The 27,634-nt window shown below is 41.9% G+C and overlaps 1 protein-coding gene across 13 annotated transcripts in view; it reads left to right on the forward strand.

The window, feature by feature from the left end:
- The window catches only part of LOC124124053 (peripheral plasma membrane protein CASK-like), a 507,943-nt gene that overhangs the window by 182,683 nt on the left and 297,626 nt on the right, over positions 1-27,634 (forward strand). For all 13 annotated transcript variants that reach the window (XM_048384960.1, XM_048384957.1, XM_048384959.1 and 10 more), the window contains one exon: positions 2,052-2,157. In XM_048384960.1, the coding sequence (XP_048240917.1) occupies positions 2,052-2,157 (106 nt within the window). The remainder of the gene's footprint in view (positions 1-2,051; positions 2,158-27,634) is intronic.

A 27,634-nucleotide genomic window follows, 5' to 3' on the forward strand; every position in this document is an offset into this window, starting at 1 on the left:
TCAGCACCATACCCGTGCCCGTGGGTTTCACCGAAGTGGTAAACGTCTGAGACCTGCATCACTTCAGGCTTTCCTCCCTCATTAAGCTGACACGCTGTGATATAACTGTAATACTGTTAAAAGCGGCGATAAGCCCAACTCACTCACTCACTTTACTCATTGATAGACTGACGGAGAAAAACAGAGAATGTTATCCAAGTTGATAAAAGTTACCAATATCCTTGCCTTGCTGAAGATTTTTTCACTTTTATCATTGGGTCTGAGATTCTATTTATCATCCAAAATCAGTAACCAACTTTTTCAGTTTGTAAACGTTAGTAACCAGTGTCTTGTGTGTAAATAGTACAGCTAACCAGCTTCAGAAGCAGAGATGTTAGTGATGACATTTGATTGTCACATCATGGAAACCGATGATGTCACTATTGTCTGCAAAGCATTGTGATGCAATCGCTTGATCTCACCCAAGCCATATCTCCTGTGGAAGCCAGTTTTGGATGATAAAATAAAATTTGATTTTGGGAGCCAAAGTATGTTAGAATCCCAAGGTCAGCCAATACACCCATTGTTTCCAAGTCTTTCCGTCCTTGATGCCCAAAACATGGACTTTGCCTGGCAGTGTTATACGTGGCCGTGAAGATCTGGGGTAGAATAGGTCTTCAGTAACCCGTGCTTGTCGCAAGAGGTGACTAAGGGGATTGGGTGGTCAGGCTTGCTTACTTGGTTGATACACATCATCCCAACCTAGCGCGGGTAAACGGCGGGAGTAACCATGACTCTCTTAAGTCTCTCGCACTGAGGGCCGAGTCATTCGGACTATGGCGGGAAGCGGGCGCGGAAAAAGGCGCTGACTGGGCAAGGCCACCCCTTCGGGACCAATTTAGCGTGCGGGTTAGCCCTTGACGGGGCCATCTCCGCGTCGTTTGGCAAGCAACGGCCAGCTCAGAACTGGCACGGACCAGGGGAAACCGACTGTCGAATTAAAACAAAGCATTCGATGGCTGCCGCCTGGTGCTGACGCAATGTGATTTCTGCCCAGTGCTCTGAATGTCAAAGTGAAGAAATTCAATCAAGCGCGGGTAAACAGCGGGAGTAACCATGACTCTCTTAAGATGACTCTGAGAAGAGCTGGATCAGAGTGGGCTATTACGCACCATGGTCCAACAGGGGGTTACCTCTTCGCGGTGGAGCTATCAACTGACCTCAGGGTTGGGCCAAATATAAAGGACGAGAGTCCCAAAATCACTGATGATGAATGTTTAACATTCAAGTCTCAGTACGGATGCAAGGTTCCGTGTCCCCCCGAGGGGGCTAAACGTTGTCATTTTGCCGATCGGCTGGGAATCGCAATTCGCTAAGATCCATGCCGTCATGAGCAGTAGGACCCTGCTGCGCATTTGATGTACCACGAGGGTCCCAGATAGGGACGAGAGGAATTGGTATAACATAACCTCTCCGAGGTAATTACTCCGTGAGGGTGAACGGTGTGACGCCTCCAATCTGATGGCGAAATGAGAATCATCGCTGACTCTCCTACTAATAACCATGACTCTCTTAAGGTAGAGACAACCTGTGCTTGTGGGTTTCACCGAAGTGGTAAACGTTTGAGACCTGCATCACTTCGGGCTTTCCTCCCATATTAAGCTGACACGCCGCGATATAACTGGAATACTGTTAAAAGTAGTTATAAACCCATCTCACCCACACCACCACAAATACGATTCATATTTTATTTGGAATATGTCAAATGCTAAATATTCCTGCTTCAAGCAAAAAGTTTGTATTACTAATGTTTTCCAGGTTGGTATAGATGGCGTGTTTCGCCCAGTAGGCAAAATACAGACAATAATTGAAATTTATCCTTGTGTAAAAATTTCAAACCACCTCCTAGGGCTTTGCCCTATTAAGACTCAATTTCCAAATTATCCAGCTCAACAGGGTACAGTGTTTGATGGAATGGAAGGAATGGAATATTCAAGTGTATAAACCATCGTGATGAGATGATACGGAGGCAGAGATAACTCAGGTGTAATGCTGCTGCTTTTGTGTTGCAGATCTGAAGCGAGAGGCCAGTATCTGTCACATGCTGAAGCATCCCCACATTGTGGAGCTACTGGAGACCTACAGCTCCGAGGGCATGCTGTATATGGTCTTCGAATAGTGAGTATTGCTTGTTATCACATAGGATATATATGTTCTCCATGCCTGAGTCGAGGTGTGTGGTATTGGACATGGTCAGTATTAGTTGTTATCACATAGGATATGTCCAGGTGTGTGGTCAAGGACATGGTCAGTATTGTTTGTTATCACATAAGATATATATGTTCTCCATGCACGGTCAAGGTGTGTGGTATTGGACGGTCGGGTAGCCTAGTGGTTAATGTGTTCGCTTGTCACGCCGAGGACCTGGGTTTGATTCCCCACATGGGTACAATGTGTGAAGCCAATTTCTGATATCCCCCAACCCACACCGTGATATTGCTGGAAAACGTAACACAATACTCACTCACTATTTGAACTTAAAATGTCTTCAACATGCCAGTTCATACACATTGTAGAGAACAATCTCCAATCAGCCAGTCGAATATAATGCCATCCTGGACATTCATAATCTCCTTATCAAACTGGAGTAGTACATACATCTGGGACCCGTGAACATCCGGGGCAGAATAGGTCTTCAGCAACCAATGCTTGTCCCCCATGAAGATCCGGGGTAGAATAGGTCTAAAGGCAACTATGCTTGTCGTAAGAGGCGACTAACGGGATCGGGTGGTCAGGCTCGCTGACTTAGTGGATACATGTCATCGTATCCCAATTGTGTGGATCGATGATCATGATGTCAATCACTGGATTCTCTGGTCCAGACTCAGTTATTTACAGACTGCCGTCATATAGCTGGAATATTGCTGAATGCAGCGTAAACAACAAACAAACAAACAGACATTCATCTGGACATCAGACACGTTTCTCCTGGATGACTGTCATGACTTAAGGGGGGCGGTCGGGTAGCCTAGTGGTTAAAGCGTTTGCTCGTCACGCCGAAGACCCGGGTTCGATCCCCAACATGGGTACATTGTGTGAAGCCCGTTTCTGGTGTCCCCCGCCATGATATTGCTGGAATATTGCTTAAAGCGGCGTAAAACCATATTCACTCACTCATAAAACATCACAAGACTTTTCCAACATTTATGCTTTAACAAACAAAACAAGCATACTAATGGAATTGTACAACATCATTAGTATTTTAAATTAGATACAGAAATTCCACAATCCAGCCATATTCATTTGCCTGTGATAAAGATACAGAGAGATCGGTCTGATAGTTCGTGTCATCCCTGGGCAAGGGCTATGCTAATGCAAGCACTTGATTTGATGTAAAGATTCAGCGTGGCGAAGTGAAGCCAGTTGATAATATTTGGTATGATACCTAGACTTAATTAGCGTGACTTAATTTGCTTGTAGAGGCTTGGCCATCAGTGCCTCATTCAACGTATAATTTAGGGCCATGTTTGCGGAAGTGTTGGTGAATGAACATGACTGCATGGACAGATCACACGATCAGAAATAATTCTCTGTCATACAAAACGTCTGTCTGGCAGAAGACATCCCAAGATAGGAACAATAGTTTACCATTATGGTCTTTGAACACACAATGCCATTTGGAAGGTGTTAAATGTAACAAATGTTATATTTAGGATAACACTTTTCTACAGATTCTTGTACTTTTTTGGGTTGAGTCCCGTCTGGGATTCAAACCCACACTGCCAGAGTGAGGCACCTCATCGCCAGCACATAAAGTCAGCGATCTAACCCACTCAGCCTCCGAGGCTTCCACAAAAATGAAAGTCTGATAACTAGTAGTCTAGATCATGTACTTTGTGTACCCCTCTGACAAGTTGAAATTGGCACGGCCGAAAGCTATGAATTCACAATGCCATTTAGAAAGTGGTCAAATGTAACAAATGTTATATTGGGGATAACACTTTCTCAGGGAAGTGCAGATTCTCGTACTTTTTTGGGTTGAGTCCCGTCTGGGATTCAAACCCACACTGCCAGAGTGAGGCACCTAATCACCAGCACACAAAGTCAGCGATCTAACCCACTCAGCCACCGAGGCTTCCTCCAAAATGAAGTCCGACCCCAAAAAGTACGAGAATCTGAACTTCACTCAGAAAGTGTTATCCTCAATATAATATGTGTTACATAATGGTCCTGCTCATAAAATTCTGTGTGTTTGTCAGGGTTATTTAAGAATTTACGTCAATATTTGTTTGATTCAACTGCACCTCGTCCTTTGCTCTCAACCTTATTTGCATATTTATCTTCCCCGTCCTGTCATCGAAGCCCTATGGAGAGCTAACGATATATAGTCACTTTGAGATGTAAAGAATTTGTCATGCACCTCACAGCATTATGTAGTAGAATATCTATATAATTATGCCAAACAATATGTAAAGCACCCCGAAAGGCTTGCATATTACACTGAGGTAAAACCCATGACTGAAGGAATAGTACTTACAAACCATGAATCGTTATCATTACCAGAGACCATATACCGATATGGTCTCTGTCATTACCAATCAGGGATTAAAACCCATAACCAGAGCTCCAGATAAGCTGCGTATCTGCGTGAAATACGCATCAGAAATGCAGAAATACACAGTAAAATATAATCCAAGCGTATCAAATACGCAACGAACATTACAGATACGCTTCAAAAATAAAACTTGTGCGTATCATCAAAATATTGTGAAGTAACCCTGCGTATTCGATTAGCAAATCAGCAACTTATTTTGAAATTATAAACGGGCATTCCGTCAACCTTGCCAAACTCCACGATGACAGTTACATCATGATCATTTGCCATCACACTTTCTTGTGGAAGTATCGTGGTATTTTTTAGTCCTATAATGCTCTCGAACCCCCACGACACCAGTTTGCAGGGACTAGATGAATAGTGTTTTTAAATATTTAACTTAAATACCCACATGTGTAAAAACTAGTGGGTAACAGAAATTTGAATACGCAGATAGAATTACTGATACCCAATGATTTTAAAATGCATGGGTAAAATACCCACAACACCAAAAGCTTATCTGGAGCTCTGCCATAACATCAGGAAAGCACTCAATTTCCAAGTAACATGAGAACATTCTGAAAAACTGCTAATAAATGGGTCAAAGGAAATTCATCCATCATGACATGATGATAAGAAATTTAGCATCTTATACCAAAGAAACAAACTTACTACAAACTCGCATCTGCTTGGAATCTGTGTCGGCTTCAAACAAAGCACAGTCGCCATTAGGAAAAGGCCAAATGAATATATAGAAAGTGATTCTGTGGCATTTGATTAACTATCAAGATTTTTTCCACAAATTGAAAAAGTGAAAGCCGATTGGCTGATTGGCTGATTGGCTGATTGGCTGATTGGTTGGTAAGCATCTCCGCACCAGTCAAGGGAGTTAACTTACTGAAAAAGTCTAGTTTCCACGCTTGCAGAACAAGGCTGGAATTATGGAGTTACATTTTCGCTGGACTAAGAAGTCTGCATAGTCCAATCAAAATCGTATAACATCAAGGATTTGAACTTGCAGGATTTAAGTCGACTTCACGATTTGTAAAGGATGTGTATCGTCCACTTTTAACCCCCTTGCCTCAAGATGGCTGATATCGGAATGGGAAGGGCTTGGCTTGTATTCTTACACTCATTGTACTTGTTACCCTGCCTGGCGCTTGGCATTAAGGGACGAAGACAAGGACTGGTCGGCTCGGAGTCAGTATACTGTGTCTGAGTGGGGTATTCATGTTAAACTGCTGCAAGGTATCTCAGTGAGCTAGCACTATAAATCGGCATCAGTCCGGACTAGTACAAGCTGCCACACACAAAGACACATGAGCATGCCTGTTCCTATATAAGTGCAATAATCGTGGACGCGATGTTAAACCCCATTTCACCTCATCTCCGTGATTAGCACGTCAGCATATACAGTGGATACCTTGAAGAAATGTCACTTTTTCACTTTCCACTCCAGACCCACAAACCCACTGCTCTAGAATTCTTGAGCAGCATTGATGTGTAAGCTTGAAGTACGTTATTGGGATGTGATTGTAGTACATGTGACCCAAGTACCGAATGCCCATTGGCTCCTTGCCTTTTCTTGTGCTCTTATATCTAAAATAGTCTTTTGCTGATGGCTGTTGCTGTGGCAATGCTCTCTTAGTCAATCCTTCCCAAATGAAACATTCACTGAAACTAAAAAAATGATTTGTTCTGAGGGAAAAGTTTTCAGAATGCTATATGAGCATCATTGTGTCTTCGTCATCACTGTTGCTGAAATAGTGTTTTCCTGACTTGTTCTGATTGGTTCATGATGTAGAGCAGTTGACCATTGTTTGCTGCTGTTGTGTGCCGAGAACATGACACTGTTGTTGAGAGTGGAAGGGTATCGGCAGTGGCTGTAAAGAGCTGCTGTTGATTACATAATAGGAAGCCTCACAGTGTCACACATGCCTGTTTGTGTGTGTGTGTCAGTTGAATGGGAGATAAGTTGGGCACTGTAGGTGACAATCCAGTATGTCATGGTTGTCTTCTTGTGGGTATCTGGGTTGGAATGGGTGTCCAATACCTCATGGATGTCTTCTTGTAGGTATGTGGGTTGGAATGGGTGTCCAGTACGTCATGCTTGTCTTCCTGTGGTATCTGGGTTGGAATGGGTGTCCAGTACGTCATGCTTGTCTTCCTGTGGTATCTGGGTTGGAATGGGTGTCCAGTACGTCACGCTTGTCTTCCTGTGGTATCTGGGTTGGAATGGGTGTCCAGTACGTCATGCTTGTCTTCCCGTGGGTATCTGGGTTGGAATGGGTGTCCAGTACGTCACGCTTGTTTTCCCGTGGGTATCTGGGTTGGAATGGGTGTCCAGTACGTCATGCTTGTCTTCCCGCGGGTATCTGGGTTGGAATGGGTGTCCAGTACGTCATGCTTGTCTTCCTGTGGTATCTGGGTTGGAATGGGTGTCTAGTACGTCATGCTTGTCTTCCTGTGGTATCTGGGTTGGAATGGGTGTCCAGTACCTCATGGATGTCTTCTTGTAGGTATCTGGGTTGGAATGGGTGTCCAGTACGTCATGCTTGTCTTCCTGTGGTATCTGGGTTGGAATGGGTGTCCAGTACGTCATGCTTGTCTTCCTGTGGTATCTGGGTTGGAATGGGTGTCCAGTACGTCATGCTTGTCTTCCTGTGGTATCTGGGTTGGAATGGGTGTCCAGTACCTCATGGATGTCTTCTTGTAGGTATGTGGGTTGGAATGGGTGTCCAGTACCTCATGGATGTCTTCTTGTAGGTATGTGGGTTGGAATGGGTGTCAAGTACGTCATGCTTGTCTTCCTGTGGTATCTGTGTTGGAATGGGTGTCTAGTACGTCATGCTTGTCTTCCTGTGGTATCTGGGTTGGAATGGGTGTCAAGTACCTCATGGTTGTCTTCTTGTAGGTATCTGGGTTGGAATGGGTGTCCAGTACCTCATGGATGTCTTCTTGTAGGTATCTGGGTTGGAATGGGTGTCCAGTACCTCATGGATGTCTTCTTGTAGGTATCTGGGTTGGAATGGGTGTCCAGTACCTCATGGATGTCTTCCTGTGGTATCTGGGTTGGAATGGGTGTCAAGTACCTCATGGATGTCTTCTTGTAGGTATGTGGATTGGAATGGGTGTCCAGTACGTCATGCTTGTCTTCCTGTGGTATCTGGGTTGGAATGGGTGTCTAGTACGTCATAGTTGTCTTCTTGTAGGTATCTGGGTTGGAATGGGTGTCCAGTACGTCATGCTTGTCTTCCTGTGGTATCTGGGTTGGAATGGGTGTCCAGTACCTCATGGATGTCTTCTTGTAGGTATCTGGGTTGGAATGGGTGTCCAGTACCTCATGGATGTCTTCTTGTAGGTATCTGGGTTGGAATGGGTGTCCAGTACGTCATGCTTGTCTTCCTGTGGTATCTGGGTTGGAATGGGTGTCCAGTACCTAATGGATGTCTTCTTGTAGGTATCTGGGTTGGAATGGGTGTCCAGTACCTCATGGATGTATTCTTGTAGGTATCTGGGTTGGAATGGGTGTCCAGTACAATATAGACAAATACACAAACAAACAAACAAACACACAAACACAAACACCCAAGAATAAATGTCAACTATTACCCTTTTGCAAACAAACTGATCAAATGCAGTCCCTTGTGAAGAGAACAAAAGCCTTCTCCGAAGTGAGGACATGTGCATGTGACTGTATACCAGACATCTAGCTGCATCCTGAGATGATGTTGATCGTGTAGCTACCGACACAGAGTCAGTCTCTATTACAATGGATTGTGAGGCGACTATTTTTGTCATAAGAGGCGACGAATGGGATCGGGTGGTCAGGCTCGCTGACTTGGTTGATGCATGTCATCGATCCCAATAGCATGGATTGATGCTCATGTTGTCAGTCACTGGATTGTCTGGTAATAAATTGCGGAATTATGAAAGTTTCCTGGACACCTGGTCTTGGTTGGTGAGGAGAGGTCTTTTTTTAGTTGTATTCTATAACTTTTATGATTCCGGGGTAGAATAGGTCTTAAGAAACCCATGCTTGCCGTAAAAGGTGACTATGCTTGCTGTAAAAGGCGACTAATGGGATCGGGTGGTCAGGCTCGCTGACTTGGTTGATGCATATCATCGATCCCAATTGCGTGGATCGATTCTCATGATATCAATCACTGGAGTGTCTGGTCCAGACTATTTACAGACCGCCGTCATATAGCTGGAATATTGCTGAGTGCGGAGTTAAACAACAAACAAACAACGAATTTTGGTGCCTAGATATTAAGAATCTTGAGTTAAAGTCAGGGATGTTAGTGAGCCCTGCTCACTTTTCCCCTTGTTATTATTGTTATTGTTATTATTATTTTATATGATGATGATGATGATGATGATGATGATGGTGATGATAATGATGATGAATATTCTAAAGAACTTTTATGACAGCTCTCCCAGATCCCCCAGGCCTCTGTGCCAGATACAGCGATGTTCCGTAGTGGATGGTTATGCATGTATCCTGAATGTGAGACATCTTGTCATCAAGGTCGCAAATAATGCTACAATCGCTACAATCTCAGGCCATCTTTTTCATAGGTTTCTAAAGCCGTGTTGCTGTTGTTGTTGCTGTTGTTGCTGTTGATGCTGTTGATGCTGTTGATGCTGTCAAGGTGCACCAGTTTCATATATTGACCCACTCAAGTATTGATTCCAACCATGTTCAAAAATAAGCCCATTGACAATTTGATGTGTGGATAATGTTGATGCTCAGTGCGTGAATTGTATCAATGAGTTATGACTGCCTCCCAGCCCAGAAACACGACTATGGGTACCCCAGAGCGCTGTCTTGCCGCGGCATATTTTGACAAGAATTTTAACGTAATGCTCATCGATTGGATTATGTTTTGATTGGACATTATTTTCGGAAGATGTTTATTAGCTTGGGTTTAGTCATCATGTAGTGATTGAAGCAATCCGATTAGCTGCCATTTAAATTTTCTGGTTGAGTGTTTTGGATAGAAAATATTGAAGTTTGTATTTTTTGCAGTGTTAATATTTACAAAGTGTGAAATATGGATTAGAGGACAAACAGGCAAGTGATGTGTCTTGTCGTTTGTCACCAAACACCTTGATTAGGTTATTTCAAATATTTAACTTCAAACAATAAACATGACGTTTTTAGTTTATTGGAAATTGAATTTATTTAACAGGTGAATAATATTTGAAATTCGATGTAACAGAATTCGAGTGTTTACTTTAATTTCATCTCCAGTTTTTCTTGGACTCAAAATATGTGACATTGTTTTATTTCTATTAAGAATCTTGCAATTCCATTGGTTAATCCATACCATGTGATGAAACAATACATTAAATGTAGACACCCAAGTCATGTGACGCTGATCTCGAATATTGACTTGTCACATGATCAGTGTTGAGGTATCACTTGATGAATAGGTGGTCAGGCTCGCTGACTCGGTTGATGCATGTCATCGTATCCCAATTAGGTGAATCAATGCTCATGATATTAACCGCTGGATTGTCTGGTCCAGACTCAATTATTTATCACTACGATGAAACCCACGAGCACGGGTATGGTGCTGACAAACCTAGAAACACAATCGGGAGAGAATGGTTGTGGTTTGATCACATTTTCAACCAGATTGTGGCAGGGGTCATTGAACTCATGTGAGGAAGTGAATCTGTGTCTTCAGAGAGGGACAGATCCGTGGGGTCCTTGTTTAGACTTGTCCCCAGCAGTCTGTGCTAAATTGTTGGATAGTTAATTCTTAGAAGTAGACGACTGGCAAAGTAGACCCAGTGTATGGATAACAACTTCTTTATTTTATAAAGTAGACACAACTTCTTTAATACTGTAAAGGCGACGTTTCGGTATAGATCCTTATACCGTTGTCAAGCAAGACTGACTAAGTTATGCCTATTGAACAATTCTTTAATTTTCTTATTCGCCTTTGCAGTAGTATTATGAAGTTGTTATCCATAAATTGTGTCTACATTGCAATCTGTGCTAGTCGTAAGATGCAACTTAGTGCATTGGGTAGCCTGACTAAGGCTCACTGACTTGGTTGATGCATGTCATTGTATCCAAGATGCGTGGATCGATGCACATGATGCCAATCACTGGATTGTCTGGTCCCAACTTGATTGTTTGCAGGCTGCTGTCATATAGCTGGAATATTGCTGAGTGCGGCGTTAAACAACAGACAAACAGACAAACAGACAACTATCACTGGATTGTCTGGTCCTAACTTGATTGTTTGCAGTCTGCTGTCATATAGCTGGAATATTGCTGAGAGTGGCGTTAAACAACAGACAAACAGATAACTATCACTGGATTGTCTGGTCCAGACTCGATTATTTACAGACTGCTGTCATATAGCTGGAATATTGCTGAGAGCGGCGTTAAACAACAAACAAACAGACAACTATTATTGGTTTTTCTGGTCCAGACTTGATTATTTACAGACCGCCGTCATATAGCTGGAATATAGCTGGGTGTGGCGTTAAATAACAAACAAACAGACTGAGGTCCCCTGACATGTTGTATTATTACACATATAACCCAAATGACAAACGCCAACTGAGGATAACAAACGAAACACAAGGAAACTGTTTCCTTCTTATTGTTCCCGTATTTCTTTCCAACAGTATAGCTTCTGTTTGACGACTGATTTCAGAATTGGATGCTTCACTAATGAAATGTTATGTTGGTTGGAAACACATCCCGACATTATTCCATCTTTGTATTCTCTGTTTTGGATAACTAGATTATTCCATGGGTGGTGTACGACCTCAAACACCTTCCAGCAGAAACACTGCGCCCATTGTGACGTAGTCGACAGTTGCCGTCTCCTTCCCTTGGTAGTAGGGATCTCGTGACTGTATTAAAAGACTGTCAAAGATTCCCTTTATAATTAACGATGCCATTGTACATGAACAAAGAAAAAGTTGTGAGATGAAAGTGTGGAGTTGATTAAACCTTAATGGAACGGTAATGATACCATGCAGCAGCCTTAGAAATTTGGTATTTTTAAAGACTAGTCTATAGGATGTGGTGGGGGGGGGGGGGGGGGAACGGATAGCCTGGTAGTTAAAGCGTTCGCTCGTCACGCTGAAGACCCGGGTTCGATTGCTTACATGGGTACAATGTGTGAAGCCCATTCCTGGTGTCCCCCACTGCGATATTGCTGGAATATTGCTAAAAGCGGCATAAAACCATACTCACTCACTCACTCACTATAGGATGTGTGTAAACCTTCTTTTACTCATCTTCAGAGTCTGTATTTGTCCTATTTCAACGAGACAAATATGTTAACTACAGTTAAGGCGACTATGCTTGTCGTAGGAGGTGACTAACGGTATCGGGTGGTCAGGCTTGGTGAATTGGTTGATGCATGTCATCGTATCCCAAATGTGTACATTGATGCTCATGATGTCAATCACTGGTTTATCTGGTCCAGGCTCAATTATTTACAGTTATAGGTGGAAGCTGTTCGAGAAGCAAACAGTATATCATTTGATTGTTGACCACCGTGACATGACGGTCTAAGTGTGTTGATGGTCATCTTATGGTCAAACGGACACTGATAATCAGTCATTAACAAATAATGAAAAACAGCTTCTCTACCATTGTACCATTCAAGGGTAAAATAGACCCCATTAAAGGGCCCAGCTTGGGTGGTCACAATTGCGTGTCCTTGTGGCCCAGTGGCTTCATTCCACAAAGGGATCACGGTGCCTTGACTGTCGTAAGTGTATGTTAAAATATTGATATACGATCATCTTAGTGCTGAGAATGCTTTGTGGAATGGGGCTTCAACTTGATAGGTTTCATTTCATGCACAATTCCATTTTATGGTCATTAACCATTAATGGTGGACCGTGGTATAACATGGTATAACATGGTATAACATGGTCTAGAGACCATGCTATACCATGTCTGTGGTAATTGGCGCCACGGAATTTACCATGCTTATCTTGGTGCCATTTACTGGCAATGGTAAATCATGGTGCACCATGGTCTGTGGACTATGGTATACCATACATGGTATACCATGGTGATTCCATTGCCATTTCTGAAGTGGTAAATGTCTGAGACCTGCATCACTTCGGGCTTTCCTCCCACATTAAGCTGGCATGCCGTGACATAACTGCAATACTGTTAAAAGCCACTTTAAACCCAACTCACTCACTCACCGTTGCCATTTCATTGCTGTACATGGTTGGAATATTGTCGCTGCTTCGTGAACTACATTCACAAGTAATATCGCTGCCAAGTGTTGAATGAAGCACTGCTTCCTGTGCTTGTGATCCTTGTGTTATCCCTTACCAGCAGGGACCGCCTCCGTGGTCTAGTGGTAGAGCGTCCGACCACAGAGCGGAAGGTCCGGGGTTTGATCCCCGGACGCGTCATACCAAAAGACGTCAAAAGATGGTACCTGTTGTTACCCTGTCTGGCGCAAGGCATTAAGAGGCTAAAACAAGGGCTGGTCGGCTCGGAGTCAGTATACTGTGTCTGAGTGGGGTATTCATGTTAAACTGCGGCATGGTATCTAAGTGAGCTAGCACTATAAATCGGCATCAGTCCAGACTAGTACAAGCAGCCATACACACATATACATGCACGTCGCCATCTATATAAGTGCAATAATCTTGGATACGATGTTAAACCCCATTTCACCTCACACACCTCAAGTAACACGCAGGCAGGATGACAGATGCCGTTACTGAGATGACACCTCGAAGTTCATTCAGGCACTCGTATCACCCACTTGGTGTATAAACTCTATACATCTTTGATGGCTAATAATTGGCCCAAACACTTCTCTTATCACAAGTCTGATGAACATGCCAGAGAATTCCCCAAGACCTGACAGCAAATCAGCCTCATACTAGTTTACCTGATGAAATGTGACTGTATTGGGACACTTTAAACAATGTACCGTATTCGACGTAATAAGCGCTCTCAAAATTAGAAATAGGGGGCTCTTATTGGAATATTATTTTAGTGAAAAAAACAGAGTTGAAAGATAAATAGCGTGGTTTGTGCTGACATCCTGAAATGTTTATGTACGACAGATATATTTTTCCAGAATTTAATTGCCCATAATTTAGTGTGCACATATCACACGAGTGCGTATTATACGAGAATAAATAAGTCTTGTGTACACTGATCAATCGGAAGGTGTGCTAATTGGGATTGTTCACTGGCCAATATATTAGCAAATATCACCGTGGGCGCTTATTAGAGCGGGGTGCTTATTACGTTGAACACGGTATAGTATTGTATTTACTTCAAATGAAATCCTGTTCCCTGCATGGCTAGTTGTAGGACAGCAACATTGTGGCAATGGTGAATCTCCCCTTGTATTTGAGTCAGTGACATTGTGACAATGGTGAATCTCCCCTTTCATGTGAGACATTGATATGGCAAGATTCTTCAGGTCAGTGGCACTGAATGTTGTCTAGGGACTTGAGATTTCCTCCCTAGTACCAATGATTGGCAGGAGTAGAATCGCAGCCACAAACATCAAACAAATAACTTGTTGCTTTGTGGTGAAAAAAACAAATCCCTTGCTAGTTTCAAGCTGTTTTCACCTCTCAGGCAAAACATAACTGATGGTATGGACAAATAAATCTGGATAATGTACCACTGGCAGATTGCTTCAGTGATTTCTTACCCATCTGACAACAGGGGCAGTTTGTTATTGAGTTCGGTAATTCCTCCCTTCATGCTACGAACTCGTAAGTCTAAGTTATGGGGCATTTTTGCTTCCTGTAATGTGTTCCCTGAAAATGATGATATCATAAGAACTATGTATGGAATTCAAGCCCATGTAAAGCTTGTATTAATCAGGTTTCTATGGGATAACATCTCCGCCAAGTGATTGCAGCAGCAGCTTCTGACATTCTCGTGATCAATGTTGTTAAAGCTTTAAATATAGACTCAATTTTCGGAACGTCAAAAAGGTTCTCCTTGGATCATGGTCATGACATACATAACTGGCCTTGAGAAAGGTCAGCGTTGTCTTACGATGTATCTCGTTCAAGAGAGTTTTTTTAGGCGATTTCTGAAACATTTCCCTTTTTCCTTCATACGAACGTATGGATATTGAGAAGAAATATGCCCAAAGTTTGAAACTAATTTGATATTGCCGAGCTTGCTTATGGCTTCCTAATTGTAACAAAATGATGGATGGCACATTGTATCCTGTAGCTATTCAGGCTATTTCTAGCATATTTCCCCAAGCTTATGTAATATTAAGCTATATTTACCTTATTTGACACCAGACCTGCTACTGATCGTGAAGGCCACTGTGGATTGTGTGGTTATGCTGAGGATATACTACACAGTCAATCCATCATTTAGGGGGCGAATTATTGGTAAAAACAATCCATGTCCACGTATATAGGATTCCCATAAGGTAATGGAGAAGGATTACGGTGATAGTTATTGCAGTGTGATATATTGATAGGAGTGCTGAGTGAAAGTTCCGTCAGTATCTGTGATGACTGCAAAGGGAAGCAGTTGTGTGGAACATATGAGGTCAGTTTGGTTGTAGGTGTTGTTGCATGTTGAGTTTGCTTTTTAGGGAAATCGTACGGTTTTTTTGGTTTTTTGAACGCCCCACTCAGCAATATTACAGCTGTGTGACGGTGGTTTGAAAACAATCGAGTCTGGACCAGACAATCCTGTGATTGACATCATGAGCATCGATCTACACATTTGGGATGTGTCAACCAAGTCAGAGGACCTGACCACCCGATCCCGTTAGTCGCCTCTTACGACAAGCATAGTCACTTTTTACAGCAAGCATGGGTTGCTGAAGACCTGTTCTAACCCGGATCTTCACGGGTCGAGTTTGTATGTAATCACGTTACATCATTAATCAAGGGATCAATTAAACAATTAAGTCATATACATGTGATGATGAGGCAATATTGCCTATATCATATCACTACATATACATTGTTACCATCTGTGTTCACTCTTATCCTTATATTTCAGTGAGGTACTGCATTTTTTAACCATTAATATATGTTCGTACATGTTGTTGTAATAGTTGTTTATCACATGGGTGCAACTGTCACTATGACATACATACCGTATTCGATGTAATAAGTGCCCCACTCTAGTAAGCGCCCACGGCGATATTTGCTAATATATTGGCTAATGAACAATCCCAATTAGCACCCCTTCCGATTGATCAATGTACACAAGACTTATTTATTTGAGAATAGTATGCATTTGTTTGTTATTTGCTCCCTTAATTATTGGCAAATAAATTCTGGAAAAATATATCTGTCGTATATAAACATTTCAGGCTGTCAGCATAAACCACGAAATTTATCTTTCAACTCTGTCTTTTTCACCAAGATAATATTCCAATAAGAGCCCCCTATTTCTAATTTTGAGAGCGCCCAGGGCGCTTATTATGTCGTATACGGTATATATATTCTAGCACTGCTAGATGGATATCCTCATGGAAAAAGGTGATATGGAGTTATCACATGGTTGCAACTGTTGTTATGACAACAACATGTCATAAAATGTAGCACTGCTACAGTGATCGCTCGCTATTGCGCTCTTCGATAAAGCGCTACTTCGGTTATTACGCGCGGTAACGCATGGCTCCCAAAATTTATGTACACTTTTAATACTGAGAGTTTTACACAGACATGATTGTATTGTTGTTCGTTGTTTATTTGCACATAACGCTTCTCATTGCATAATCAACGGTTTATCGCTGAATGGAGTTCTAATAATCTGTTTGAAAACATCCGCGGCAGGTCCCGGAAATACGATTGTTCTACTAGTTAACTTTTCACACTATACATCCTTTGATCTTAGAAGCGCATGCATGCAATAAAAGAGAACCACAAGTGAAGTTTATATTCTTAATTAGTGGGCAATCCAATTTAAGGCTAAACTGTCACACACATGTAGTTGCTGTCACAACACGGCGGTCATTCATTTCGTAATCGCGCTTTCGTAGCATCGCCTGTTTTTTCCCCGTAGTTATAACAAGCGATTTCATTGGATTAAAATTTGTTTCTAATGACGCTTTCTTGCCGAAATCTGCTACAAGTTTCGTGATTGGTCAATTTTGAGCACGTGACCTCAGGCAGCCAATCAAATTATAGCTGTGATACCAAGCTCGTGTTTGATAAATTTCAGAAGTTAGCGAAAGATTTTTTGTTAAATCGTGTTATTCTGAACGTTTTAAGCAGGAAATCACGATATATATTAAAAATATGGAACTTCGCGAATGTATCGTGCTAGGTTACGAGCTGTGACAAAGATTTTTCATGCATATATTTTTGCATTAAACGTTGTGTCCGAGCCGAGAATTCAAGGCGACGAAAGCCGAGATGTCATTTGACTTACATTACATGCGATCGCACGAAACGATGGAAATAATAACTTAGATGTAAGTTTGATTACTTTTAGATATATTTTTGTTGATTTTATTTATCACTTTAATATATTTAATATATTTAAAGATTTGCTTAAAATAGTCTTTATTTTGCTCTTTGACATGTTCGATGCGGACCCGTTGTCGAAATGTGTGTCCGAGAATTTTATTTTCAATAACATCGCGGGAAATAGTGAATAATTTTTTAATTTATTGATAAAAAATGATAAATTAGAATGGAATACGTATTTCAGACATTGTGAAATATGACAGATTTAATAAATGAATGATATTACAGGTAGATCTAGGTCCATAAAAATATATACTATTTTGATGTGACGTGAGATAAACACATAGGCCTATTGATGATTTGAGATTTGCCGAGCGCGCTCCCCCGCCTCGGCCTCGGTTAAACGGCTCATCGTCTATAACGCCCACCAATTATTTGGACCCCATTGGTAGCGCAATAGCGAGCGATCACTGTATATCTAAATTGAACTCAAAAAGTATAGATATTAAATATTTTCGGGATATATTTTTATCATGAAACTGAGTTTCATATTTACTTTCATGCATAAAAATATATTAAAACTGTTTTTGTTCACTATGTATGATAACAGTACTACATCTGTAGTAGTGAATGCTGCAACCATTTGGTAACAGACTGTATCACCCAGTCATATCCACCTGAGTATCACTGCTGTTACACATCATCCTACAGCTATAGTAGTGAATGCTGCAACCATACGATAACAGTCTGTATCACCCAGTCATATCCACCTGAGTATCTCTGTTGTTACACATGTATCCTACAGCTGTAGTAGTGAATGCTACAATCAAATAACAGTCTGTATCACCCAGTCATATCCACCTGAGTATCTCTGTTGTTACACATTATCCTACAGCTGTAGTAGTGAATGCTACAATCAAATAACAGTCTGTATCACCCAGTCATATCCACCTGAGTATCTCTGTTGTTACACATTATCCTACAGCTGTAGTAGTGAATGCTACAATCAAATAACAGTCTGTATCACCCAGTCATATCCACCTGAGTATCTCTGTTGTTACACAATATCCTACAGCTGTAGTAGTGAATGCTACAATCAAATAACAGTCTGTATCACCCAGTCATATCCACCTGAGTATCTCTGTTGTTACACAATATCCTACAGCTGTAGTAGTTAATGCTGCAACCATATGATAACAGTCTGTATCACCCAGTCATATCCACCTGAGTATCTCTGCTGTTACACATGTATCCTACAGCTGTAGTAGTGAATGCTACAATCATACGATAACAGTCTGTATCACCCAGTCATATCCACCTGAGTATCTCTGCTGTTACACATTATCCTACAGCTGTAGTAGTGAATGCTACAATCATGATAATGGTATGTATCATCCAGTCATATCCACCTGAGTATCTCTGCTCTTACACATTATCCTACAGCTGTAGTAGTGAATGCTGCAACCATACGATAACAGTCTGTATCACCCAGTCATATCCACCTGAGTATCTCTGCTCTTACACATTATCCTACAGCTGTAGTAGTGAATGCTACAATCAAAAAACAGTCTGTCTCACCCAGTCATATCCACCTGAGTATCTCTGCTCTTACACATTATCCTACAGCTGTAGTAGTGAATGCTACAATCATATGATAACAGTCTGTATCACCCAGTCATATCCACCTGAGTATCTCTGCTCTTACACATTATCCTACAGCTGTAGTAGTGAATGCTACAATCATATGATAACAGTCTGTATCACCCAGTCATATCCACCTGAGTATCTCTGTTGTTACACATGTATCCTACAGCTGTAGTAGTGAATGCTACAATCATATGATAACAGTCTGTATCACCCAGTCATATCCACCTGAGTATCTCTGTTGTTACACATGTATCCTACAGCTGTAGTAGTGAATGCTACAATCATATGATAACAGTCTGTCTCACCCAGTCATATCCACCTGAGTATCTCTGTTGTTACACATGTATCCTACAGCTGTAGTAGTGAATGCTACAATCAAAAAACAGTCTGTCTCACCCAGTCATATCCACCTGAGTATCTCTGTTGTTACACATGTATCCTACAGCTGTAGTAGTGAATGCTACAATCAAAAAACAGTCTGTCTCACCCAGTCATATCCATCTGAGTATCTCTGTTGTTACACATTATCCTACAGCTGTAGTAGTGAATGCTACAATCAAATAACAGTCTGTATCACCCAGTCATATCCACCTGAGTATCTCTGTTGTTACACATTATCCTACAGCTGTAGTAGTGAATGCTACAATCAAATAACAGTCTGTATCACCCAGTCATATCCACCTGAGTATCTCTGTTGTTACACATTATCCTACAGCTGTAGTAGTGAATGCTACAATCATATGATAACAGTCTGTATCACCCAGTCATATCCACCTGAGTATCTCTGTTGTTACACAATATCCTACAGCTGTAGTAGTTAATGCTGCAACCATATGATAACAGTCTGTCTCACCCAGTCATATCCACCTGAGTATCTCTGTTGTTACACACCATCCTACAGCTGTAGTAGTGAATGCTACAATCATATGATAACAGTCTGTATCACCCAGTCATATCCACCTGAGTATCTCTGCTGTTACACATGTATCCTACAGCTGTAGTAGTGAATGCTACAACCATACGATAACAGTCTGTATCACCCAGTCATATCCACCTGAGTATCTCTGTTGTTACACATTATCCTACAGCTGTAGTAGTGAATGCTACAATCAAATAACAGTCTGTATCACCCAGTCATATCCACCTGAGTATCTCTGCTGTTACACATTATCCTACAGCTGTAGTAGTGAATGCTACAATCATACGATAACAGTCTGTCTCACCCAGTCATATCCACCTGAGTATCTCTGCTGTTACACATTATCCTACAGCTGTAGTAGTGAATGCTACAATCATACGATAACAGTCTGTCTCACCCAGTCATATCCACCTGAGTATCTCTGCTGTTACACAATATCCTACAGCTGTAGTAGTTAATGCTGCAACCATATGATAACAGTCTGTCTCACCCAGTAATATCCCAACAACTATCTCCCACTCCTTCACTCAATTTCCGAGGATGATTATGGGGAGGATTAAATGAAGCCGTCAATGGCTGAGCGTTGACTGAGAGGTATGGAGCGACAGCGCTGTCAATAGATGCTTAATATGCTCAACACTCATCCGTGTGCGTTACGGATGCACAGACGCTGTCTCCATTGTGTTCTCATTCCTATAATTGTTGCTATGGATGCACATGGATATTTAAGCAAGCAGGAAGTGTGATATACAGCATTTATGGCACGTGTGTCGTGGAGTTTGGTGGACAGGCAAGTTATTTATTTACATTGTGATTGATATTGAACGTAACGGCACCTCTGTGCAGAACATTGAAGTAGAAAACTTGTCCCTATCTTGGAGTCACAATGTGGAGTTATTTCTGTATCTGTAAACTGACATTGATGTATGAATTTCATTCCTAGACTGCAATCAGAATAGTGCTATTTTGGTCCTAGTAGTTATTGACAACAGGACTCGGTGGTGTATGTACTGACATGTGGACTCAACTGACACATGCATGGACTCACCTACGACCTACATGGACCCAACTGAGACGTGCATGGACTCACCTGACACATGCATGGACTCACCTGAGACATGCATGGACTCGCCTGAGAGGTGCATGGACTCACCTGAGACATGCATGGGCTAACCTGAGAGGTGCATGGCCTCACCTGAGACTTGCATGGACTCACCTGACACGTGCATGGATTCACCTGACACATGCATGGACTCACCTGACACATGCATGGACTCACCTGAGACGTGCATGGACTCACCTGAGAGGTGCATGGACTCACCTAAGACATGCATGGACTCACCTGAGACATGCATGGACTCACCTGAAATTTGCATTGAATCACCTGAGAGGTGCATTGACTCACCTGAGACATGCATGGACTCACCTGCGACATGCATGGACTCACCTGACACATGCATGGACTCACCTGACACATGCATGGACTCACCTGAGACATGCATGGACTCACCTGAGAGGTGCATGGACTCACCTGAGAGGTGCATGGACTCACCTAAGACTTGCATGGACTCACCTGAGACATGCATGGACTCACCTAAAACGTGCATGGACTCACCTGAGACGTGCATGGACTCACCTGACACATGCAGGTACTCACCTGACTCACCATAAAACCCATGTACCTCGAGTTATCCTGCTGTAACAAATTTATCTTACTGACATGTTTTAATGTGACATTGTGAAAGAATTTACACAAATTCAAAATTGATAAAAAACACCTTCGAGATTGATCCAAGGTTAACTTGTGCTATGTCACATCACTTCCATTGACTCAGATAAAGTGTGCTTTGAAGCAGGGTATAAAGGATATATTCTGCCTTTAAGAATCCACGTGCAGCCTGTATTGCATGGGCGGGGTATAAGAGATTTATTCCCCCGCTGAGAAATTCATTCCCCTCCAAGGCAAGTTGCACAGCATTTTATCAAGATCTCGTGGACCAATCAGATCTCATCATTTAGGGATGATAATGCCTGTTGAAACACTGTATTCCAAGCAACAGGTTATGCTTGTATTATGTAGCGCCGGTCATCAGCTGACAATGCAGGTAGGACTTGAGCTGGGGAGGAAAATAACAAGCCATTGTGGGTAAATAGCATTATTGCCCAGGATACTCCTAGTCCTGACTGAACAGTTACAAGAGAGAGCAATTCCACTAATGAGGGAATTAATCATATTGGTTCCCATTCAGTTATTGGAGGGAATATTTGGAAGGTTATTGTCCTTTATACTATTATTATGGGAAAGTCAATATGAGTGTTTCCAGTAATCAGAGCACTGGCGTTTATGCATGTCTTCAGACAAGCCATGTTGCATGATTGGATCAGATGGATATATTCCTCTGTGAGCTGTAATCAGGTATATGCATTTGTGGTTTTTGCTTCTAAAAATCAAATTACTAAATTTGTCTCGGGTGATTGTCATTCTTCTGGTAGTATAATGGATTTGTCATTGCCAATGCTGCTATGTATTTGTGGTGAGGTAAAATGGGGTTTAACGTCGCGTCCATGATTATGGCACTTATTTTGCGATGTATATGTGTGTGTGGCTGCTTGTACTAGTTCGGACAAATGCCGAGTTTATAGTGCTAGCACACTGAGATACCATGCCGCAGTTTAACATGAATACCCCATTCAAAGACTGGCCCACTCCCTAAACAGACTCCAAGCTGACCAGTTGACCAGTCCTTGTTTGAGCCTATTAATGCTGAGTGCCAGGCAGGGTAACAACAAGTACCATCTTTTAATGTCTTTTGGTTAACGTGGCCGGGAATCGAACCCCCAACCGTCCGCTCTCTGGGCAGACACTCTACCACGAGACCACAGAGGCAGTCTTCTTTGTATTGGGCTGAGTGAGCACATTGTTTGGAGAGACGTTGTTGTTGTTGTTGTGAAATTTGTTTGATTATATTTGACTTGGAAAAGCAGTTTGAAGATTAAAACATAATATTATTGAAGCCTGCATGGAAACATGTTGCTGTCAGACCGAATTACATTATGCTACAACTGTCGTAAACCTATGTTATGGTGTAGGACTTCTGGCTGTCGTCACATTGTCGTCACATTGTCGACCAGACTCGGGCATTGTCCAGGCATACTGTCATCCTGGGGCAATTCTTTCAATGTACTGAAATTGCTGCAACCATTGAACACGACTACAGGATCCCTGATACAGCCCAGTCTTGCTTCAAGTGGGGAGAGGGGCGGTGGGGTAGCCTAGCGGTTAAAGCGTTTGCTCCTCACGCCGAAGACTTCCCACATGGGTACAATGTGTGAAGCCCATTTCCGGTGTCCCCCGCCGTGATATTGCTGGACTATTGCTAAAAGCGGCGTAAAACCATACTCACTCACTCACTCACTCACTCACTCACTCACTCACTCACTTACTCAAAGTGGGGAGACAGCTTGTGATTCGATGCTCATGATGTCAATCACTAGATTGTCTGGTCCAGACTTGATTATTTACAGACTGACGTCATATAGCTGGAATATTGCAGAGTATGGTGTTAAACAACAAACACATGCATGGACTCACCTGTAACATGCAACAAACAAACAAACAAAAGTAATCTTTAACGAGATGATAAGCTCCATTTCGCCACACCACTCCTGCTCTGAACCATTGCTAAGTTCCTTTCATGGGCTGCCATGATATAGATGTAGTATATGACAGTGCCATAATACAGCATTCACTCATCAAATATCCAACTACCAGTAAGCAGATATTTTATGTCCCTGGACACAATTATCTACCCTCTTCCACAAAGTGATCTTAGCGACATGATGAAAGACCTTGTTTAATGGGGGATAAGGAGCGTCTTATCGCTAAGATAGCTCTGGTTAGCGACGTAACCTTGGACTGTTATATTTCAATTATGCAAAGTACCCAATCTTTTAACCCTTTAGGTATTGTAGTGTAATTAACTGTGTGAAGCAAGTTGAGACTGCCTCTGTGGTAGAGCGTCCGCCCGGAGAGCGGAAGGTCTGGGGTTCGATCCCTGGCCGCGTCATACCAATTGACATTAAAAGATGGTACTTGTTGTTACCCTGCCTGACGTGCGGCATTAAGGACTAAAACAAGGACTGGTTGGCTCAGAGTCAGTATTCTGTGTCTGAGTGGGGTATTCATGTTAAACTGCGGCATGGTATCTCAGTGGGCTAGCACTATAAATCGGCATCAGTCCGGACTAGTACAACCAGTCACACACACACATACGTGCATGCACGTCGCAAAACGTTAAACCCCATTTCACCTCACCTAAAGCAGGTTGAATATGTTGTGTCACTGTTTATCCCTTCCTGAACCCAAGTTAGCCGAACACCGAGTTGCCTTGGGCGTAGTTTCACTGAATTGAAAGATCATAGTCCTGTTCGGTGTTAACTCTTTCAACACCCAGTGAGTCAACCAGAAGTTTTTTCTACTATCACACTGAGTTCCCAGAGGGGTGATAGATGAAGCCTACCAAGTACATTTATCATTGAAATTATCAGCTTGTAAACATCTTAGCTTCAACATGTTATACACCATTTAAAAGGTTTAATCCCAGTTTTTAAATATTAAAGTGGTTTTTTTTAAATATAAAATTAAGCACCAGGGAAGTGAAATTAATATGATTTTCGGCAATTGTAAAATTTTCTAATATTCACTAACCTATTTTTTTTATTTCCATCGTTTAAATAACCGGAAAATGAGAAAAAAAGAACTGTAAATACTTTATTTCACACTCATTACCTTGTTGTAGTGGGTTTCGCTATAGTAACATTAGAAAATACTGAGAAATATCTCGGTTTTCGAAGCTTTGTATGAATAACACGGGCAAATATTCCTTCGAAGTTTGATGTTGTTGGAAAGCACTGAACATCAATAGCGTTACTGTAACCTCACCAGAAATTGTTGTTACTGCGATTTGATTGGATAGAAATTGATTTCTAATGATGCTGTTTTGCCGTAATCTACTTTATTCTATTGGTCAAATTGTAGCACATGACATGAAGTCAATCAAATTACTGCAATGGGTACCGTCCTCATGCATGATATATTTCAAATTTAGACAAAGTCGTTGCTGAAATCGTGTTATGCTGAACGTTTTCAGCAGGAAATCGCAACCTATGGTAAAAAATGGAACTTCATGAACATAAGATGCCAGGTGATGTCTTGTGACAATTGAGTGAGTGAGTGAATATGGTTTTACGCCGCTTTCAGCAATATTCCAGCAATATCACGGCAGGGGACACCAGAAATTGGCTTCACACAATGTACCCATGTCGGGAATTGAATCCGGGTCATGGGCGTGACGAGCGAACACTTTAACCGCTAGGCTACACGACCGCCCCGTCTTGTGACAATGATTTGTTTGGTGTAAAACCTGTGTCCGAGCCTTAAAGTCAAGGTGACAAATGCCGAGATTACACGTTAAGATGGAAATATTAACTTAGATGCATGTTTAAAATATTGCTTTGATTTTATACAGTCAAGTCCTGTTAATCGAACATGGTTGGTTGCATATGATTATGTCAGATTAACGAGTATGTCGGATAAACGAATTTAAGCCGTATCAGTGTTCATGATCGAAAATTGGACAACTACATGATAGATAATGAAATAAAAACGTCATGAAAATTGAAATATTCATATTGTTATGTTACATTGTTTGCGGAATGTGTTTTCTAATCATGCAGACTCTAAAGCTAAACACAAAACTACGGTTAGGGCTGTATGACTGATTCAAAATACTTTAAAAAGCATAGTCTGGAATGGAAGATGCCAGTTTGAAACTAGTGACCCAAAGCTCAAGAAAGCTGCTTTCTCAGTGGCTAATGTCGACTTCCTGTAAGTCATTTCATTGGTCGGTCGGGGGCAAGGGTGGCCCAGTCGTCTAAGGCGCCGCGATTGGCTGTGCAGAGTTGCGTCCCTTGGCTACGCCAGAAACCTATGATTGTGGGTTCGAATCACGGTTCACCCCGATTATGTTTCTAGGTTTGTCAGCACCATACCCGTGCTCGTGGGTTTCACCGAAGTGGTAAACGTCTGAGACCTGCATCACTTCGGGCTTTCCTCCCACATTAAGCTGACATGCCGCGATATAACTGGAATACTGTTAAAATCGGCGTTAAACCCAACTCACTCACTCACACTCATTGGTCGGTCAAAGTTCACAAATGGCCGTCCTGACGTGACCTGTAATGAGATGTCCTCAGCGGTAGCGAGAACTTGCATCTGATTTTAATAAGATTGAGGTAATCTAAGCATGTGATTAATCCTGTTTTCTTTATTCAAAGCATTAATTGTTTATTTTTAAGCGAGTTTATCCCTGCAGCCGTTGTAATATGCAGCCACTAGCCGACTCGTCTCGCATCAAAACACGGGCCGTGTACTTTTGGGCAGATGACCACGGAGTACGCTGATCACTGTGTTGGATAAATGAGACTGATTAATGAGTGATTTTGGTAATTGGTTGCAAATTAGGTGTGTCAGAGTCGGAGTGCGAGACTGTCGGATTAACGGGTCTAAATAGCACTGATTTAATCAGTTCCCATCATTAGTGTCGGATAAAGCCGATTGTCGGATTAACGTGTGTTGGATTAATGAGACTTGAGTGTATATAACTTTATTGAAATCTTTTAACGATTTGCTTGAAACGTCGTTATTTTGCTCTTTGCGATGTTTGATATGGACCCGTTGTTGAAGCACGTTGCCCAGAAAAATTGTTTCAATAACGTTTTGGGGAATAGTTCCCATTCCATCGATAAAATATGTTAATTTGAAATGAAATTTCAAAACAGTGTATTATGAAAAGTGAAAGTAAATGACTGATAAGTTCAGGGCCCCCTTCCACAAAGCGATCTTAGCGCTAAGATGATCGTAACTCCCATACTTTAACACAGGCTTACGACAGTCATAGCACTAAGATCGCTTTGAGGAACGATGCCCAGGAAACTGTCTAATTATTTTCACGTGGCTACGGCCTGCAGTATTAAAGGACTCATCACATCATCCCCTGCTTGCCGTAAAAGGCGACTATGCTTGTCGTAAGAGGCGACTATGCTTGTCCTAAGAGGCAACTATGCTTGCCGTAAAAGGCGACTATGCTTGCCGTAAGAGGCGACTAACAGGATCGGGTGGTCAGGCTCAATAATTTGGTTGATACATGTCATCGATCCCAATTGATATTAATCACTGGATTGCCTGGTCCAGATTCGAGTATTTACAGACCGCCGTCATAAAGCTGGAATATTGCTGAGTGAGGATTAAAACAACAAACAAAGAAACAAAAACACATCATGGTTAGTGTACCGGCCAGCAGGGTTGAAAGAACTATGCAAGTAACTATTGCTAAAATCGCTAAGTCTTCACTCTTTGAAACAGGACCTGACTTCTTGTATCCACATGTGTAAAGCATGGCTTATTGATGGATTGTGTAACACTATAAATAGCCATCTTACACTGTCTATCGACACAAAAATGTTACAGGTTTTGACAGTCTCAAACAGAAAGTAACAAAGTTGCAAATCGTGGCAGTTAGAAGTCGTGTGGTGAACTTGACACTCTTCAAGTGCGTGCGTCGTGTCTTGCAGACCTTGAGTCCCACGGAGACGGAGGAGGGGATATCTCTCAAGGGTTAATATCGACAGAAAGCCAGGATGCTCAGTGATCTCGGGGAAATGAGGAGACTCTTAAGTTGACAATGAATATCATGAAGATGGAAATTAGGTCTCAAATGCTTTTTGTAATTCTTCAGGTTTAAAGTTAATATGCTGTGGTTTCAATATGCACCTAGTCTAAAAATAGGGCTGTGAGAGATGTAATTTCCTCTGGGCCCCGAGGCTGCTCTAAAGAAGCAGGAATTGAACCAGGCTGCAAAGTCGGACCCGTAAGCCTTGAAACAAAGCGCCATCTGGAGACAGGTGTTCAATTAGTCTGATGCCTTGTGATGATGGAACCTTCACCGTCAACGCCTTTAAGGTTCCTATGCTTGGTCTGGCTGTGTCTCAACAATATAAATCTCGGG

Source organism: Haliotis rufescens, unplaced genomic scaffold, assembly GCF_023055435.1.
Source record: "Haliotis rufescens isolate VD_foot unplaced genomic scaffold, xgHalRufe1.0.p SCAF_52, whole genome shotgun sequence".
NCBI classification, from domain to species: domain Eukaryota; kingdom Metazoa; phylum Mollusca; class Gastropoda; order Lepetellida; family Haliotidae; genus Haliotis; species Haliotis rufescens.